Source organism: Bombus vosnesenskii, unplaced genomic scaffold (assembly GCF_011952255.1).
Source record: "Bombus vosnesenskii isolate JDL3184/JDL3185 unplaced genomic scaffold, Bvos_JDL3184-5_v1.1 scf7180000013295, whole genome shotgun sequence".
NCBI lineage: Eukaryota > Metazoa > Arthropoda > Insecta > Hymenoptera > Apidae > Bombus > Bombus vosnesenskii.
In genome coordinates this window covers 7,139,317-7,158,809 of record NW_022882946.1, presented here as the reverse complement: position 1 = coordinate 7,158,809, position 19,493 = coordinate 7,139,317, and the positions used below count along the sequence as shown (strand labels likewise).

Sequence of the window (19,493 nt, the reverse complement as noted above, 5' to 3'; positions counted from 1 at the left end):
ATCACTACTTAACATATAAAGCAAAGGATTACTTAAACCACATTTTAATTAATCAGCTTTATCTTTTTTCGTAGCTACAATTCTTAAAAAATTACATCAATGTATACTAGTAATTATATACTATATTACAGATTTTCAGGTGCACCATACATTCTGCAAATACTCCCTAAATGACTTACATAGTACATATTAATTTTGGTATTGATTCAATATACCACTTATTCATATTACATTTATATTCAATTTAACCTACAAAAATTCACTATTACTTCTTGAACACCCTTGCTGTCTTGACTTCCTCTTCTTCATTATGATACGCATTATACTGACATTTGTGCTATAATATTACAATGTCGTGGTAACACACTGTCTCAAGTACACTGTTCAAAAGACACATTTTGTGAGGTTGAATGTTCGTTGCTTTCTGATCGATGCAACAATATTTTTATTAAAATATTAACATAATAGTAATCTCGCTTATTCTAGCTCAATTGATACACTTAATATACGATTATTCAATATCTATCCACCAAAAGTTAAGCCCAAAGTATGGTACATCTATCCGTACATTAACAACTTTTTACACGCGATTCTTATTATTTATGTTCTTCTTTTTTACTGTACACAAATCGACAATGAAAAATAAAGCGTCCTATCACTCTGGGATATTCGGTTCCCGAATGGATTCTAAATCTTTTAGGTTCCTACACGAATGAGCTATTGAATCGAATAACCTGAAACAATATAAATAAAAAAATATACATTATATGAAAAATCAAAATAATAAAATACACAATTATCATTAATAACTTACTTTTCAATTTCTGGTGCACAGTGAATAAATTCATGCGTCCAGAATTTGTATGTTGGATTTTTGATAAGTTCAACAAAAGTAACAAGAAGACCCCATGGGTGAGGTCTATTTACAACAAGTCTTTCAAGAATAACTCTTGTAATTTGTTCTTGTATCGCTTGCGTATTAGCTTCAACAAACAAGTACAGAAGTGTACAACAGAAGTAATTCGTATGGGTGTTAGGATACCGCAACTGATTCATAATTGCATTTATGAATAAATAACGGCCTTCTGTATCAAGATCCACTGCCAAGTTTTGAAATATATCCATATGTGCAGAATGTGCGATAGCAGACATGTTAGGCGTATGTCCTTTACTGCGAATAAAAGATATAGCTTGTGTCCCAACATAAAGTACGAGAGCGTTCATTAATGGAATATTATAGCGAAAACCGGTGTCTTGAGACACTTGTAAATTACTACGCAATTCAGAAAGGAAAGTAACTGGAGCTCGCGCTTTTAAATACGAATCAAGTTCTTTTTTGAAACTTAATGGCTGTATCATAGATGCAAAATTTGTCAATATTCGGGGGGTATGTGTTGCTTGTTGTAGCAGATTAACTGTTAAATTCGGCGTGAATGGATCAGGTAACCGCATACTTCTTGGATATGCGCTTAAAATAATATTTTTCATCTGTGTGCAATTAAGTGGAATTACATCACAAAATCCATAGTGATATTCACAAAGAAATTCAGGAAAATCGTGTAATAAGACTAATAGTACTCTAACTGTTCCTCTGTATAACGTATGAACAGGCTTTGCAAGTTCCGTGTTTCGAAGGTATGATGCAAGGTACTTAAAGAGATCAATTAAAAGTTGCGCATACATGCCCCAACATTTTTGTTGTGGTGTAATCGCAAGCGTACGTCCAATAAAAACTCTGTGTGCAACTATATCCAACCAAGCGTAACAAAATCCTGAAGCTTTGGCTGGTCTAAGTATATGTAGCGTATGGCAGAAAGCAGTTAATACTTGATAATTTATTGCTTCCAATACAGGTTCAGGGGTGCAAAGTTCCAAAAAAAGCATGATGAAAATTCTATGATACGGCAATTGTTGAAAATCAGTTCCTCGCATTTCCTGATCCTGTAGTAATACGCCAGCAACGATTCCCAAAACCTTGTTCAGTAAATTAATTTTTGTATGAGTGTTTGTGCTGTCACCAGAATGTTTTACCAGAAGTGCGATCAAACGAACGAAAGCATCCAACGAATGGAAACATTTCGCACGAACAATACATTCTACAGAATTTGTCTCAGCTAAAGCACGATAACACGAATCGACACACATCTGAGTACTCAACTTAAAGAATCTTGTTATGAGATCGTCTGTTTTAAGGATTCCATGAATGTTCATTTGATGGACAAACATTCCGAAAGCTTTCGTGGGATCACGAGCATGCGTTGGATTATGATGCATTGAGATCCATTCGCGTAACAAATATTCCGTCTTTTCCATCAATCCAGGTGGATCGTCAAAGTCACGAGCCTGTAAAAAATAAATAACATAAATTGTAAATACAAACGTGTGTTCTTGGTGCCTTAAGATTGGCAGAATTTACTTACTCTCACCTGTAGAATTCCAGAATGAATATGCGCCGTAGGGCCAGCAGGAGCTCTGTCTGCTAATACTCCTGTATCATGATTTAGGCGCAATGATTCTATCAGATTTGTCAGTCTAAACAGTAAAATTCTGAAAAAAAATATATGTTTTATTTGAATTAATTCTGCACTAATTAATATCGTAATATTAATAGTCACCCTTCAGGTGGTGCTCTGTGGTGAGCTATTCGAGCAAGTATTTCAATTGTGTGAAATAGGTCAGATTCGGCAACATGTGTAGTTTGTCTTTCATCAATTAAATAAAGTTGCACCAACTGCATAGCAAATGCTGTCGCCATAGAATTTCCAGAATCTATAGCTTGAGCCAAAGCTAAATCATACTGTGGAAGACTAATTAAATGAGACCTAAAAAAGATAGTAACGGTACTATTTATATTTTATCACTCAAATAAATTTAATAATTTAATAATATATTATGAAAAATAGAATACCTGATAAGATAATCGACAGCTTCGAAGTTGTATCGAAACTCTTCTCGACACTCAGTTAAACACCGAGTAATGTGTTTGTTTGTCCATTGCATGCCATAGGCACGTGGATCTTGTAAACATTTTAAAATACGTAGATGAAGTTCTCTATATCGCAATATAATTTCTGAATCTATTACACCGCTGGTAATGGTAGGGCCATCTAATAAACCTTCTACAGCCTAGAATTAGAGATATATAGATTGCATATAATGTAGATTACATACTTAAATAATATAATTTGTAATAATTTACTTTTTTAAGTAATGTCATAGCAGCGCCTGCATCTCTTGATCTTCGTGTTAGGATAATAGAATCTAAGAGACTGTGAAGAGCAGCATGTTGTGGAGGAGGTGCAACTGGACCCATTGCAGCAAGCAATACTTCAACTTCAGCTGCAAGTTTTTCTAACATAGCTCCAACTTCATCGTTACTCACAGCTGCTGCATATGCAGCAACTTGTTGTGCCGTCGCTACTGCAACTGCTGGATTAGCAGCAAATGCAGTTACAGTAGGTTCCTTTAAGAAAAAAGTATTTTAAATAAACAATATTATATAAGAATTATAAATATACGACATATAGAATATGGAATACATACTGTAACAGGTTTTGGCATTAACAAAGCTTGTGTGTCTCGTTCAGATAGTGGTAAGAATCCTGGAATATTCCTCGCAAATTCTTCATAAACAGCCATTTGTTGAGGCGTCACTCCGCCAACTTTTAGTCTTATTTGTTCAGGCATTCTCTCAGCTTGATATTTAAGTAATGGATCGCAATATCTTCTTCCTTCTTGCCGTGCAATTTTTCGTAATTCAATTTCATTCAATAAACGTTTATCCATTTCTGGAATTGCCTTTTCAATAGCTGTTTTTTGTACAAATGCGCAAGCAAGTTCCATATTATCAGCAGCTACTACATTAGCTGCTTGTTCTGCAAGTTCTTTTTGTTGTGGGGTGGTGCCCATCATTGCAGTTAAAAAAGCTTGTTTTAAATTTGTACTAATTGACGCCAAAACTTGATCACGGCAAGTAATCATAGCCATTCCAGCAGTTAAATTACGAACCATATGTCTTGCTGCTGTTCTCATTCGAACTTCTTCTGGATCTAATGCAAAGTCTTTTCTCACAATTTGTTCGCTAGTGGTTAGAGCTATTTTGATCGATCGATCAACTACAGGATGAATCCATTCTTGAATTGCTCTTTCAACAGCTGGACGAACAAACTGTTTCAAATGTGGGTGCGTTTGGAATAATGGCAAATTATTATTAATGGTGATATGTTGAGAAATATTAGCAATCCCTGTTACAGAAATATCCATATAATTAAAACGCGGCTCTGGTGGACCAGTAGGTAAAGATGGTGTTGTATTTGCTGGAGCTGTTTGTGGAACAATAGTTCCAGCTGTAGTAGGACCAACCAATTCTTCAATAGGACCTTGTGTTTGTTGCTGATTGTTGTTTGATTCAGACTTTTTATTAGGATGTGATAGCTGATATTCTAAGTTCCGTAATTTTTCTGGATCTTTTAAATAAAGCGCAGGTTTTAATTCACCTACATCAATGCTTAAATTTTTGCATAATACTTCTATCTCGAATTTTAAATTCAATTTTAGGTCTGGTTCTTGATGTAATTCTGCTAATACATTCATAATTGCCATTGTCCAAGGATTAGGTGGACGAAAAACACGACTTTTTGCACAACTTTCAAGTACTTTAGCAACAAATGGAACAACATAAAGAAGTTCTTGTTGACCTTTGTGATATGCTTCGACAAGTAAACTTTTTAGATCTATATCAATGTGTAAAATCGGTTTATTTCTGCCAAGAGTTAACATTCCTAGCCAATGACCTAAATTTTTTAAAAGTGAGCGATCAGAAAAATTCGCTATTCCTTTATCACTCCGTAATAAAACCTTTATGTTTCTAAATGTTTCTCTAGTAACCATTTTGTACACTTCTGGTAATTTCAAACAGTCCAGAAAATTTGAATATAAAGCATGGAAATTTAATTCTATGCTTGCACGTTTCATTACTAAATACTGAGCCATCCAAGGCCAATACTCTTCTGTGACAATTTCTCGAATTTCGTCACATTTTTGTTGTAAATTAAGTTGACTAAGATTATTGAAGATGAATGCTGTTTTATCTTGCAAAGCTTCTGGAGGTGTTGTTATCTTTTCTTCTTTATCGGTTGCTACTAATAACGTATCAATGTTTGTTGCATTAGCAATAGAAGGCTAAAATTAAAGAAAAAATCATAAGTAACAATGAAAATGTATTATGCAGTTCTCAAATTTATATTTTACTTACTCTGGCTGAGAGAGAGGTGGTTGGAGTCGTGGATGATTTCGCTTGAGTAGTGCTTGTCGTTATTGTTGTTGTTGTAATAGTTTTATATGGTGTAGTAACTGGTGCTAGCATAGCTGCTAAAGATTTTGGGAGAACTGGACCTTGAGGTCTTGTGGGAGGCTCCTGCCCCTGGAATCCATATTCTATATACTCAATTAAATGTGGTGGGAACTCACTGAAATGTTGAATTGCCCTGACGTGATCACAGTATGTTTGGTAGTCTTTTAAACGGCTTTTGAACCGATCCAGAGCTGTTATGCCAAAGTAATACATCTTGCTGCCTTCTGGTTTCCTAAGTGCATCCAATACAAATCTCAGAGCTAATCCAAGTGTCATATAGCTACTAATCAATCCTCTTTCGATAATTCCTCCGAATAATTGTGCCGTAATTTGCAACTCTTTATCTGGGTATTGAGGAAAAAATCGATATTCCTCAAATAAGTTTCGCAACATACAGTTGAATACTTCTCTCTCTCTTTTACTACCAGAATCTTGAAATTTTTTTAACATATCAAGAACTTCATCAATTGATAAGGTAGGATGTGGCGGATGGTTGTATATTCGCTGAAAGTAACTGTTTGCTTCATCTTCAATTTCTTTGGAAACATTTTGTGCCATATCAGGAAATAAGTTCGATGCTTCAGGTATTCTTGCTTTTTCAATGCCTGTTGGTGGTCCAAGTCGTCCTAATCCTCCGATTGTTGTACTTCCAGGTAAAACAGATGGTCCTTGCGTACCAACTGGTCCTGAATGCAACTGTGAAGATAACGGTAACATTGGAAATGGACTTGGAGAAGGTCCCATGAGACGAGATGGAGAGCCAGGTGCTGATACTAAAGGTCCAAGTGCACCTGATAAATTAAACGCAGAACTACTTGGTGGACCAAGACTGGAACCCAAACCAATAGATGCAAGACTTGAACTTAAATTTCCAAGCGGATCCACTTGTTTTGAAGAAAACAACTACAAAATTAAATAAGATATATTTATATATAAGATTAGTGTACAAGTAAATATAAAAAATTACATTAATTTCGATACCTGTCCTCCCAAAGTTGCTGGATTAAAAGGTTCCAATCCACGATGTCGTAAAACTCCTGGTGGTGGAGGTCTACTCATTGTACTTTTACTCAACATTAGACTACAATTTTGTACCATTGTCATTATTGCCTCGGAACATTCTTGAGATACACTTCTGTAAAATAAAAAAGAGGGGAAATAAAAAAAATATTAATAATAAGGAAATATTATTTATATTAAAAACATTTAGAATACAAAAACAGTAAAACATACCCAGCGCATACTTGCAAACAAGCAAGCATTGTTGTTAGTGTTTCTTGTGGAAGTTGACTTGCTTTTGGTACTGTAAGATCTTCCTTTATACCAGGTCCCATTACTTGAGGACAACGTCTTTGTAAAAACTTTACACAAGCAGTAACAAAAACTTCTCCTTGTTCTCTAATTTTATCAGTCAACCATTTTTCTAATTTTAAATATTCTCTTCTTGAAGCCAAACAGGCTAGATCAATAACAAATGGATACGATTGAGCAGTCAATAAATGAGTTAATGCTTTGAGGTCTTGAGCAACATCAAGAATACGAGATAGTCTTGTTTGATCATGATCTCCACGTATATACCATTCTGCCATAGCATGCATAATAATAGATTTTATTTTAACTGTATTTCCATGCCATGCATGATGTAAAATAACAGCTGAATTTGGATGATTCCCAAGAAAAATAGGCATTAATGTACTAAGTAATTCTTGTCTAAGTATTGTAATAGGAGCACTAATTTGTAATAATGCTAATACAAGAACATCAGGGCAGTGTTGAATGGGCCATTTAAATATTTCTTGAACTGGTCCATACAGTCCTCTTTCTGCCATATGCAAGAGTAATTCAACTACATTTAAGGACCTCCAAGTTTGTGCTTCCTTACTGTCACTCTCTGGTGCTGCTTTCAATACATCAACAGTTACAGAATGATATGGATAATCGGCGAAACAAAATATATCAGGGCACTTTAAAATTTGTTGCACTAAAGAAAACTGTCCTTCTATGTTATCCCAATGACGATAAAAAAGTTCCACAGGAAACATATCTGGAGGATATCCTTGATGTTGCAATCCCAACCTTAATCCTGTGATCAACAAATTCAATCCTTGTCTATCTTTGATAACAAATTCTGCATGATCTAGTTTAACTATCACTTCATTCCAAGATAATGTTGATTGCTGTAATTAACAATGAACATAAATTAAAATTAAATACTTAATTTAATACATAAAGTTATTAGATATCAGTTACTAAAGATTACAATTTCTTTTAAAGCTTGAACAAAAACTTCAACATTCCATGTAGTAGGAGCAGCATTATCACTTGATTTTTCCTTATTTGCATCTTGTGTAGCTCCTGAATTACCCCAAAATGATTGTAATCCTCCAGCATCATCAAGACTACTACAGCTACGTGCCATATGACCTAAAACCCTTGCTGCGCATGTTGGAGATATTTCTCGAGCCCCTAAACCAGCCAAAGCTGATCGACATTCTTCAACACTGTTAGTGAATCCATATCCTAATTCCATAATCAATTCTACTAGAGAATTCCCATCCTAAAATAGACATATTACATGTATTAAAAGATTTTTAATATATAATATATTACAATAATTATACAGTTATTATTATTTGTATTACCATTTGATTAACAGCCATGTTTAGTTCGATTTTGGTTTGCGGAGTTTCCCCGTTGTCTGGGTACAAGAGTGGTGCTAGCACCACTGGTACCAGCTCACGGGGAAAATCGCGCCTCAAATTCTTGAGAAATTTTTCTTTTGCTTCAGATGAAAGGCCAAATTGATTGGCTGAATGAAAAGCTTGAGACAATATAAGATGAAGAACTTCAGGTAATGAATCGTGCAATCCTTCTTCGTGATGTCTGTTGCTTGTTTCAGAATTAATATAATTTTTTATCAATTCAGGCAGCTGTTTTTGTACGTGCTCTAGAGCTAATGTACGAATTTCAGTATTTTCAGAATGGAGCAATGCAATCGCAAATGCAACTTCTTGTACCAGAGTTAACCCAAGTGCCTTTTTTAAACGTAAAAAAAACTTTGGTGATGGGTTCAAAGTCTAAAAGATAAAGTTAAAATTAACAAAAGTTGTTTGTTTTAAAAGAATGTGATATAAAGAAATGTTTAATATATATCAATTTATATAAATATACACATATACACACACCAATTCTGATAATCTTTACCAAAATAAAAAGTAAAATATACCTTTTGTTGATGAAATGGATGGTCTATAGCAAAGCACAGATTAGAAATAAAAGAAGGTTTGCTAAGAAGATTAGTACACTCTTGTTTTAAAAGTTGCACTTGAAAGTAATCTCTCGCACTTAATTCTGGTGACTCTCCTGTGGAAAAGTCGATGCACGAGAGTAAAGAGCGCAGCAAATGTCTGTCTGCCTCCAAACCCTTCCACTGCACCAGCTAGAATACAATAATACATTTTAGAATGATGAATTATCATATATAAAATATGTATATAAACATGAATATATTAGATATGACCTCTACGGCATTATCACATATTCAGTAACAGAAATAAAACTGAGAAAAGATTATAATATATTTCAAAATAACTTCAAACAAATAAGTATTTTACAACTATTATATTTGTTAAGTAACTGAAACATTATTATTATTATTTATGTTTTAGAAGGGAGCATTGAAAAATATACAGAGTTTCATCGTTCGAAATAATACGTTGGAATACATACAAATTACGGAAAGAGGCTAAGTTCAAGATGTATTTCATGCCGCGTGAATATTCAATTGCCATTACTTATAGAATAAGTTTATTAATCTATATATAAATCCACATTTATTTTTTTTTTGTGAAGATGTTCACTTTAATAATTGAAATTAAATGGAATCTGTAATAATATTCACGAAGCATATTGCGTTGTTCCGAGGACGGCGTGTGATGAATAGAAGGTGGAAGGGGTGGACATAAGAGATGCAGTAGTACAACAGGTTTTTTTCTACTTACAACTGATATTTCTTGGCAGCTGTCTCGAAAATTTTTCTTATTTAAATTCGTAACCAAATAACTGATTTGTGACAAAGTAAAAGATAACGAGTCCAGGTTCATAGTTCCATGAATACGACCTCGAAAGCTTCAAACACGTTTGAAGCTTTCTTCGGTATCCACGAATTGCCTCCCCGGATTCTCTCCTCGTTAAAAGCATGAAAACTACATTGGCACAGTCCTGCGACCAACATCGGGATTAATATTTTGAAATACAATTTCAAACCAACGTCATGGCGAGCACAACAAGATAATACTCAAAACGTAACACTACTCCAAAATCACACCATATAACCAGTCACACTTTACTGGTCTTTTTTTCCATCTACTTCGGTAGACTTCTACCTCTACAAGACAGCCGGTTCAATGTTTCTTTAAATCGTCACTAGAGAGCGTTAACGTTCGAATGAAACTCTATTACATTTTCTTATATGTTATATTACTAATTTTTACATAATTGTAAAAAATTTTCTTATAAATTCTATTATAAAGAGCATGTCAATTCATTTTTTTATTTTACAATCATATACGATTAAGAAAACAACTAAATTTGTTTGGACTTTGATTAATTAATTACGTAAACAGGTTGACCAACTTTACTATAATCATTATTTCAGTGAAAAATAGATATGTATATTTACTAAAATATTTTTCAAGAGATGATAAAATTGTAAATTCTTACTTAATCACATTCGAACATTAGCGTTAAGTATATAAAATAAAAAATAGTAATGATGCTCTACTAAATAATATAAGTGAATCTTAGTAGAAACATAAACTGGTATAAATAATATTATATGAAAAATGTTCACTCCATTTTTGTATATTTTTAAATTTTCTACTTTTTATTAGGTACTATACATTTGTGTGAAGAATAGTTTTAAAATCTGATTTACAACTTGATTTTATTATAATTCAGTTATTCTATTATTTTTTATTATTCCTAAAATGCAGGAATTTTTTTATCTTACGTTTTCCATACATATCTGCTTCTAAAATGAGATATTGTATAAAATAGATCACTAGTAGAGTAATAGTACCAATAGTACACAAGAGTAGGCTGAGTTGTGACTAATAAAGATTCTATAAAAATAGATTTTCTTGTAATTATTATTTAAAAATGGAGATGTCTAATATTAGAAAAGAAACTTTTGAAAGGAAAAAAGTGAAAAAGAAGATGAGGTAAGATTTACTTTGCATAAATGTATTTAAAAATATAATTGAAATATAAAAAATATATGTAATATATACTAATTTATTACATTTTTTAAGTAAAGCACAAATGCAATTAGTAATAATTAAAAAGAAACAATGTGATGCAAAAGCTCTTAGAATTGTTGAACACCTTCTAGAACCAAAAATAGATTTCCAATGGCTTTTGACTAATGTAAGTATATTTTTATGTGTTTAAATAATTTGACATTTACTTTAAATAATTATCAATTTTTTACAGTTAGGATATATTAACAAAAGTCACATGGAAGATGTAATTGAGGAAAGGGCTATAATCAAATTATGTGGCTATGTATTATGTAGTAATGCATTAACAAAAATAATTGATCAACGATACCATATATCAACAACAAAAAATAAGGTTTATGATATAACAAGGCGTAAAAATTTTTGTAGTTCACATTGTTATGGAGCTTCAAATTACTTATTAGAACAAATGCCCACGAGTCCATTATGGTTGAGAGATAAAGAAGAAATACCAGAATTTAAAATATTGTTAAACAAAGACGAATTAAAAGAAAGTATGCTTAGAGATGAAATTCATGTGAGAGATATAGAAATGGTACTGAATTCTGAAAACACAGATGAACATGTACAAAATAATAAAACATGCAAAAGTACAGAAAATACACTTCTCAGTAAATCTTCAGAAGTTGAAGCACATGATGAATATACAATAAAAATGTCCCCAAGAAGTAGTGAAAATGTAGCAAAAAATATTATTGAAAAACCTGGTATTTTAAAAGAGTTTCCAGAAAATGGTGTTAAGGAACCTGTAGATGTGAAGAAAGTATCTATTAATTCAGAAGATAAAGGTAGCACTGCTAAAGACTACATAAATGATAATACTGTTAAAAGAATATGTACCATAGAAGCTAATAGCTTACTAGATTATACAGGAATTCAAAATACTATAAATGTAAATAATTGTGCTACTCTTGTAAATAAAGACAAAAATCAAAATATAGAAAATAAAGAACAAAATGAGTTACTTGAAACATCAGGAACAGAGGATAATACAACTATTTCAAAATATAATACTGTTATTAGTAATAAAGATCCTATACAAAAAATAAAACAAAATAAAAATAAAAAAAATAAGCAACAAAATTCTACTAAAGAAAATCAGTCAAATAAATTTTATAATCTTGCAATTCATATTGAACATAATGTAAGGAATTGGATTACTGAAGATACAATTTCTTTATTATTAGGAAATGAAGATATTAAAAATCAATTGTTAGAAAATATAGTTCAACATGATAGATACATGCATTTGTGTAAAAAATTAAATAAATTGCAGTTGGAAGATGAAAAAGACATCCATGTAGATTTAACAACAAATTCTTTAAAACCACTACCTCATTTATGTGTTCTTCAAGAAGAGGGGGAAAAAATGGAATTAAAAGTATGTACAGCTTAATTTAAAAAGTAAGGAATTTCTAACATAAGTATCATTTGTAGGTTCGGGCATTTTATAAAGGGAGTATGATTATAGAAAATCACAAAAACACTACAGAAGTTACTGATCAGGATAATGATTTTACTCCAATATTACCTTTAACAGAAGCACATGCACCTAAAATACTTCGACGTCGAATATTTTTAGACAAACTTAATAAAATGTAATATGATCTTCTATGTTTCTTTAATATTCTTAATTTATAATTTTATAAATATGTTTATTTTATATTTTTTTTTTTTTTTGTTATAGATTACCTGACCTATTATGTGCTTTAGCTAGTAATAAATTACCACAATATATATACAGCAGAGAAAAGAGTACTTTAATTAAAGCATTAATTAACACTTTCTCATTGTCTGCTGCAAATGTTATTTTTAAAACAGCTGAATGGACTCTTGTGGGTCTTATTATCATTAAAATGTAAGTATTTCAATAAACTGTAGATATTTAATTATCATAAAAATGATTAATGTTTTAATATATTTTACTTAGGTTGAGCATGATAGATCCTGAGCTAAAATTTGTATTGTTAAGCAAACAAGCATCAATGTACATCTCAATGATTTTAATGTCATACAAGTTGGATTCAAATTATTTAGACAGACTAGTAATGGAATTAATTAATAATACAGATAAACAAATACCTGTATAATAATAAAAATACTAATGTCGTTTAAATCATGCATATTATATAACATCTCTACTCTTTGAATATTGTATTTGAATAATATAAGTAGAATAAAGATATACATATGAAATTTTTATTATGTTTTACATTCATTATTCATTAAAATTAAAGAAACGTGCAACGTAAAAAACTAACTGTTCATAAGTTTCATAATTAAGTTTTATTTTTGCATATATTAATAAAAAATGTTACATTATGTTTACAATGCTGGTGTAGGTACGCCAGTAAGAGGAGAGGGTGGACATTCAAGACCTAATGTATCTATTTGTGTTGTTGTTAATTGATCCTCCGTGGAGCGATTCCCAATTTTATCACGTAAAGCTTCATAAAGACTATGTACTGCTTCATTATGCTGAAATCATACATGAGGTTATGAAACTGTTATATAGTTATGATATAATATAACTTTATCTTTTTCTTTTAAAAAAAATATATTACCTGACTAGTTGGTTGGAGTGCTTTTATTAGGGTATGAAGACGAGTCGGAGGTAACTTTAGATGGATGTACCAAAGTAACTTTAATAAATGGCGTGTAACATTGTCTCTGCCTAATCCAGCTAAGAAAAATTCGTCAAAGATGACTGTACAGAATGATTCATTAGGAAATTCATCAGCCATATTTAATATTAATAATGATACCTGCAAATCATGTGCAAATTAATTAATTATTATGCTATCAATGATTATTAAGTTTTAAGTAAAATGTACTTACTAAAGTATGTAAAAAGGGATCTTCAAATGCACGTTGTGCTTGACAATTTGGTAAAGTAGCTAATACTCTCATTAAACCCCTAGCATCACCTCTACCTCTTCCTATTCCACCACCACCTCCTACATGTAATGCATAATACATAGACAAAACAGCAGCAACTCCTGAAAGTTGTGCATATGCTTGACAAGCATCAGGAGGAGGACCAGAATGTTCTATTATAGCAATTGCACTTTCTCTCTCATCAGGCGGAAGTTTACAATTTAATTGTCTTATTTGATCATCGACCTAAAATATGAATTACTAATTATTACATTTATTTAAAATTACGTATTACTATATACAGCCTATGTAAGTTTACCATTAAAGACATAAGTGCAGGTAGAAATTTTGTCACAACTTGACTATCTAGTTTCGGTTCCTTAAAATCTTGCGAATCAATCATTTGCCAAGCAGATAAACCTAATGCAAGCATTCTGAGTAACAATACAAGAACTGCATTTTCTCTAGGCAGTGCTTCACCATTTATCAAATGAAGTGCAATTTTGATTGCACTACTAGCAAGGAAATTTACTGCATATGGATCACATAATATCATGCTTAGATCACCCAAGACTTGTTCTTGACCTCTCTGTAGAAAAATGCAGATCATTTTAGTTTCTATCAATAAGTAAATAGGTATTATTAAATGCAAATATTTTTATTACATACCTTAATACTATCCAAAAAACCTTGTAATTCACGAGATCTTTTAATGTCAACATTCTTTTCTCTAATACATGCATCAAGGCACCAAGTAAATTTATGACATGGATCAACAGAAATAATATCTTGTACCTAAATATTTAATATTTAAATAATATTATATTCATTTTGCATAATATTGTATAAGTAATTTAAAATGATACAAATTTACCTCCAAATCATGTAAGGCCATTAACAATTCTGCTCTTAATGTACAATAATGTATATTTTTTGTACGTAAAAATAAAGTTCTTAAAAATTGTAATACCATGTCATATAATTTTACACTATGTCCAATCATATGTGCTAGTTTTTGTACTACTTCACCTTGTCTTCTTACCTAAATATATAAATTATATAATTAGAAATTCACAATTTTTTTAATGAATATTTATTTCTAACATACTATACCTTGGGAGAAGGCATAAAGAAAAGACTATTTAAGTTTCGATGATCAAATAATATTTGTTCTTTCTCAATGATATATCGACTAAATAATGGAGAAACTTCATCTCCAAATAAACTCTGATTATCTTTCCAAATTTGACGTTTAACTTCAGTGTCTGCGTCATTGTATAATTCTTTTTCTCGAACAAGTACTCGTAAATATTTATCTTCTATGTGTGGAGTATTTCTTAAAATACACATAACAACTGGCCTTAGTGCTGCAACTCTTACAGCTGGAAAACTTTTGGACAATAATTCTTTTAATCTTCTGTCACCTGCTGAACCTCTGTCTGCTCTTTCTGTTCCAATTTCATTAATTCTTTTTATTAATTTTTCTCTTAATTCTTCAAGAACTGATGCATGAAAATCTAGTCTTCTTACTCCATGAAGATCAAGTAAAGGTAACATTGGACGTAAAGATGGTAATAAAATACCATTTTCTAACTGAAATTCTTCAATTGCTTTTAGCGGGTCTGTACAACTTGTTAAAGCATCTCTTAAGAAACCTTGTCCAGGTATACCAAGATCATCCAAACCATTTCCAATCTCACAACTATTTTTCACAGTATTCATTACTGTTTTGTTTATTTATATGGAATATCTTTACACACAAATGAATACAGAATTATAATGTAATATTATATGATTCAATAAATTTTTTAATAATTGCGATATATTTTAAGATGTACAAAGAATCATTTCTAAATATTTTTCATTTTTAATTGCAATTATTTATCAAATACGATTTCTCATCATATAAATAATTTTGTATTACTTTTATATAACCTGAAATTATCAGTATATTGTTACACATCATTACAATATCACAATAAATTTAGCAATAACTTCTTATTGAATTTATATATATACCTGCTTAAACCAACAGTGAATAGAAAGAATATACCTATGCGGCGTCACTCGACAGCACAAATACCGCTACTCGACATAAACAACTAACGAACGACGGTAGCGCAGAGGTTAGCGCAATACATTACGAACGTTCGGAACGCAGGACCCGAATTCCAGCGACTGAGTCAGATTTTTATTCCACGATTCTAAATAGGAAGAAAATATAGCAGTACCCCCAGCAGCGACATCTACAGCCACCAGCCACAATCATCACGGACACGACTTATACACCTCACCTATTTATACTTATTCTGTTTCCTTTTACGAAATATGTACCTATAGCTATATATGTATATGTATATTTATATATATAGATAACACAAATGTCAGCTCAGATAAATATACTATGTGATGTATAAAGATCAAATTTACTCAAGTATTGTATTCAGATTGCTATTCTCTTAAATATAATGTAAACTAAAGTATAAATAAGATACAGAAATTGTCTCTAAATTTGTTAAGTGATCTGATTCGAGAGGGAATATATACTGTTTAACGTACATTCATTCATAAGATAGTAGCATTTTAGGTTACTATGGCACAATCAACAGCTAGTGGAACGTCTTCTCGACGATATATGAAAGAACACGATGTTAATGTACCATCTTCATCACGCTATGTGGATAGTGAATGGGAAACTAAAGAGGTAATAGTTAAAATTTGTTACTCTTATTTTTGAACCATAACAATTTGTTCTTGTTACTTTACATAAAAAATAAATTACACTCTATACATATGAAGTTTTAAAAACATTTTACTCTTACTTATTTCTGTATAAACAATAGCAATGATTACATATATTTATTTTAATACTAGAATAATATTTACCTACAGTAAGCTTTTTATTTTCAATATCCTTAGGCTTTACGACAAAGAGAGCTTGAGGAAGCAAGAGCGCGAGCTGCACAAATGGAAAAAACAATGAGGTGGTGGTCAGATTGTACCGCTAACTGGCGAGAAAAGTGGAGCAAAGTACGTAATGAAAGGAATATGGCAAGAGAAGAAGCAAAGACGCTTAGATCAAAATTAGAAATTGCTGTAAAAGATGCAAATAGTTATAAACACGAATGCCAGGAACTTGAATTACAAAATGAACAATTAAAAAAAGAAATGGAAAAAATACATATGGTATTGTTAAAACACGCTGGCCAATTTGATCAACAAATTTTTACAGTTTTAGAATCAGATCCACAATTAAGAAATACATTAGGTATAGATGAATTATTGAAGTTTTACAATAATGTGGAACAAAGTGAAAATGTAAATTCTCAGAAAGATTTACTTACTTGTAAAGTTCTTGATGACTCTAATGTTTGCTTAGGAAGTCATAGTATCTTACCAGATAGAGATATTGAAGAATATGTATTACAAGGTGCAGTGCCAAAACATGCTGTAGAATTATATAAAGAGAGTCCTCTTAATTCATTAGATAAAGATATTGCAGGATTGGTTGCAGATTCTAATTCTGTAGAAGATAATGTAGAGAAAAATTCGTCTTCATTACTAACTCGTATAGATGATTCATATGCACAAAAAATAATTTTACTCCAACATAAATTGGATGAAGCTACAAAAACTATTTCTACTGAAAGAGAGTAAGAATATGAAAAATTACTATTTGTTTATATCTAACTTCGATTTACTGAATTAATTGGATTTTATTTTAATAGAGAAAAAAATTCTTTACATCGTAGTATGGAAAAATTGAAAGCAGAAATAATACAATTAAGAGAACAGTGTGAAGAATTAGAAGAAAGCAAAGCTGATGTTACAAGAGAATTACTTGAATTGAAAGATCGGTTTCAAATTAAGCTTAGCGATGTACAAGCTGGTATAATTGATGAAGCTTCCAGTAGAGAAGGAATGAATCGTCGTCTGTGTGAACTTAGGGCTGAGGTATATCTTATAAATATATGTCGGAGAAGAGTCAGGAATAGGGTTGTGGGCGTTTGATAAATCTTCATTGGAATTGGCCATCGTTGTGGTATAACAAAGGTACAGTCTGTTAACACGAGTATGGATACTACCGACTCTACAATCAACCGCGGCGGTTGAGCACTCGCGACACTAGTGATAATGGTCTTAGGTTCGATAACGAATCCGCGGTCAACGGGATGATAGATATCCTTGCTTACAAAATCTAACTCAAACGTGTAATACTCACAGATCGTAAGGCGCTACTCTCTTCGTTGATAAGATCGCAAGAAAGAATGAATTTTCGTCCTAATGATGCCACAGAGGAAAACTATGATGGGGTGTGTCTGAGGACACGAGATCATCGGATTCGTCGAGTATAGTCCTCGTTCCGAAAGTACGGGAAATTGATGTCGCTGTCAATTGGTCAATTTGGGACTGATGCTTTGGTATTAACGATATTTGACCCTAATTATCCGATAGGATTACATACCGACGCTAGTTTGGATGTATATGAGGTTACTTTAATGCATAAGGTTGAAGGTATACATACTTACAGATATACATACATACTTGACGAATCCGATGATCTCGTGTCCTTAGACACACCCCACCATAGTTTTCCTCTGTGGCATCATTGGGATGAAAATTCATTCTTTTACACGTTTGAGTTGGATTTTGTGAGCAAGGATATCTATCATTCCGTTATCGAACCTAAGACCATTATCACTAGTGTCGCGAGTGCTCAACCGCCGCGGTTGATTGTAGAGTCGGTAGTATCCATACTCGTGTTAGCAGACTGTACCTTTGTTATACCACAACGATGGCCAATTCCAATGAAGATTTATCAAACGCCCACAACCCTATTCCTGACTCTTCTCCGACATATAAATATAGAAATATATTTAAAACTTTGATATATTTGTAATTATTTGTGATTATATGACTTTAGTTAGAGAAACTTCAAGCAGAAAATGCAGCCGAATGGGGAAAACGAGAACGTTTGGAAACAGAAAAAATTTCTTTAGAACGTGAAAATAAGCAACTCCGTAATGAATTAAATGATTTACAAGAAAGGATAGAATCTCGACGATCACGTCCAGTTTCCACATCAGACAGCGATACAAGACAATTGCAACAAGAATTTTTAGTTAGGAATGTGGTTTGTACTATGTACTAACACTTTAATTTGAATATAATATATGTTTAGTATATAATTATACTAATTTAATTAAACATTTGTATTATTGTTTATTGTTAGACAATATTGAAAAAATCTCTGGAAGAAAAAACAACAGAACTTTCACATGCCATGAGAAGATCAGAGCAATATGAAGCAGAAGTAAAGAGAGTTAGAGCGAGAGTAGAGGAATTGAAAAAAGAATTAGCTGCAGTTCAAGATGAAGTGGATGCTGCAACTAACAATGTTCGTAAATTGCAACGAGCAAATAAGGATCTCTTAGAACAGTTAAAATCAGCTAATGTACAATTGGAACATTTTCGAAATAGGTAAATGGTAACAATATTTATTAATATCTTGATTATATTATATATCCACATTTTTTTCATTAAATTATAGAACTCATATTGACAATTAATTTGTTATCAGTACTGATACCTATTCGGTAGATGTAGGAACAGGAGAAAATCTTGAAGAAAAATTACGTATAACTAATGATGGCAAATTAGCAAATGGTAAGTTTCAATATATTGATTTTCGTATCAATTTAATAAATATAAATAAATCATATAAATACTATTTCAGAGTATGAGCCACAGGAGGCCTAGTATTCACTCATTTTAATAATAATATTAAATTAATTCGAGCAATGATAAATGTGAAACTTGGAATGTGAAAAGCAATTTTTTCCATATTTTCCAAAATGTATACACCAGTCGATGTAGCAATACTTTTGAATTATGTCAAAACCCTGTTAAATGTATAAGAACTTATTTATTTGATAACTGAACTGAAATAATGAAATATTATT

At 31.7% G+C, this 19,493-nt stretch overlaps 4 protein-coding genes across 7 annotated transcripts; 2 read left to right on the top strand and 2 right to left on the bottom strand.

Moving 5' to 3' along the window:
- Positions 1-28: 28 nt before the first annotated feature.
- Positions 29-9,756, bottom strand: LOC117233264 (CCR4-NOT transcription complex subunit 1). Of its 2 annotated transcripts, none has more exons than XM_033493392.1 (14): positions 9,355-9,756; positions 8,580-8,792; positions 7,996-8,430; positions 7,614-7,910; positions 6,587-7,530; positions 6,335-6,488; positions 5,255-6,256; positions 3,544-5,181; positions 3,200-3,463; positions 2,909-3,126; positions 2,616-2,822; positions 2,421-2,547; positions 815-2,343; positions 29-734 (listed from the first exon to the last, which is right to left on the bottom strand). In XM_033493392.1, the coding sequence occupies exons 1-14, from the start codon at positions 9,454-9,456 to the stop codon at positions 656-658; spliced, it is 7,209 nt and encodes a 2,402-aa protein (XP_033349283.1). In that variant the 5' UTR covers positions 9,457-9,756; the 3' UTR covers positions 29-655. The 2 variants fall into 2 exon arrangements, with proteins under 2 accessions (XP_033349283.1, XP_033349285.1); XM_033493394.1 differs by having other exon boundaries at positions 2,427-2,547.
- Positions 9,757-10,400: 644 nt separating this feature from the next.
- LOC117233268 (putative RNA polymerase II subunit B1 CTD phosphatase RPAP2) lies at positions 10,401-12,834 on the top strand. Of its 3 annotated transcripts, none has more exons than XM_033493402.1 (6): positions 10,401-10,575; positions 10,671-10,784; positions 10,851-12,034; positions 12,091-12,251; positions 12,341-12,511; positions 12,584-12,834. In XM_033493402.1, exons 2-6 carry the CDS (start codon positions 10,676-10,678, stop codon positions 12,741-12,743), a joined length of 1,785 nt encoding a protein of 594 aa, XP_033349293.1. In that variant the 5' UTR covers positions 10,401-10,575; positions 10,671-10,675; the 3' UTR covers positions 12,744-12,834. The 3 variants fall into 3 exon arrangements, with proteins under 3 accessions (XP_033349293.1, XP_033349292.1, XP_033349291.1); XM_033493401.1 differs by having other exon boundaries at positions 10,666-10,780; positions 10,847-12,034; XM_033493400.1 differs by having other exon boundaries at positions 10,666-10,784.
- Positions 12,835-12,915: 81 nt separating this feature from the next.
- LOC117233270 (negative elongation factor B) lies at positions 12,916-15,465 on the bottom strand. The gene is made up of 7 exons (XM_033493403.1): positions 14,644-15,465; positions 14,405-14,572; positions 14,200-14,325; positions 13,850-14,119; positions 13,492-13,776; positions 13,218-13,418; positions 12,916-13,131 (listed from the first exon to the last, which is right to left on the bottom strand). The coding sequence occupies exons 1-7, from the start codon at positions 15,250-15,252 to the stop codon at positions 12,979-12,981; spliced, it is 1,812 nt and encodes a 603-aa protein (XP_033349294.1). The 5' UTR covers positions 15,253-15,465; the 3' UTR covers positions 12,916-12,978.
- A 425-nt stretch (positions 15,466-15,890) lies between these two features.
- On the top strand, positions 15,891-19,493 carry LOC117233271 (coiled-coil domain-containing protein 102A). Its single transcript, XM_033493404.1, has 7 exons — positions 15,891-16,234; positions 16,450-17,183; positions 17,259-17,484; positions 18,455-18,664; positions 18,764-19,011; positions 19,112-19,197; positions 19,268-19,493. Exons 1-7 carry the CDS (start codon positions 16,124-16,126, stop codon positions 19,288-19,290), a joined length of 1,638 nt encoding a protein of 545 aa, XP_033349295.1. The 5' UTR covers positions 15,891-16,123; the 3' UTR covers positions 19,291-19,493.

Coding starts and splice junctions, on each gene's coding strand:
- LOC117233268 (XM_033493401.1), top strand. CDS start 10,514: ATGGAGATGTCTAATATTAGAAAAGAAACTTTTGAAAGGAAAAAAGTG. Junction 10,781..10,846: donor TCCAATGGCTTTTGACTAAT/GTAAGTATATTT, acceptor AATTTTTTACAG/TTAGGATATATTAACAAAAG. Junction 12,252..12,340: donor TTAGACAAACTTAATAAAAT/GTAATATGATCT, acceptor TTTTTGTTATAG/ATTACCTGACCTATTATGTG.
- LOC117233264 (XM_033493392.1), bottom strand. CDS start 9,456: ATGAACCTGGACTCGTTATCTTTTACTTTGTCACAAATCAGTTATTTG. Junction 7,911..7,995: donor ACATGGCTGTTAATCAAATG/GTAATACAAATA, acceptor TGTCTATTTTAG/GATGGGAATTCTCTAGTAGA. Junction 6,489..6,586: donor TGTTTGCAAGTATGCGCTGG/GTATGTTTTACT, acceptor TTTATTTTACAG/AAGTGTATCTCAAGAATGTT.
- LOC117233271 (XM_033493404.1), top strand. CDS start 16,124: ATGGCACAATCAACAGCTAGTGGAACGTCTTCTCGACGATATATGAAA. Junction 18,665..18,763: donor AATTTTTAGTTAGGAATGTG/GTTTGTACTATG, acceptor GTTTATTGTTAG/ACAATATTGAAAAAATCTCT. Junction 19,012..19,111: donor TTGGAACATTTTCGAAATAG/GTAAATGGTAAC, acceptor ATTTGTTATCAG/TACTGATACCTATTCGGTAG.
- LOC117233270 (XM_033493403.1), bottom strand. CDS start 15,252: ATGAATACTGTGAAAAATAGTTGTGAGATTGGAAATGGTTTGGATGAT. Junction 14,573..14,643: donor TCTTTATGCCTTCTCCCAAG/GTATAGTATGTT, acceptor TTATATATTTAG/GTAAGAAGACAAGGTGAAGT. Junction 14,120..14,199: donor GTTTTTTGGATAGTATTAAG/GTATGTAATAAA, acceptor ATTTTTCTACAG/AGAGGTCAAGAACAAGTCTT.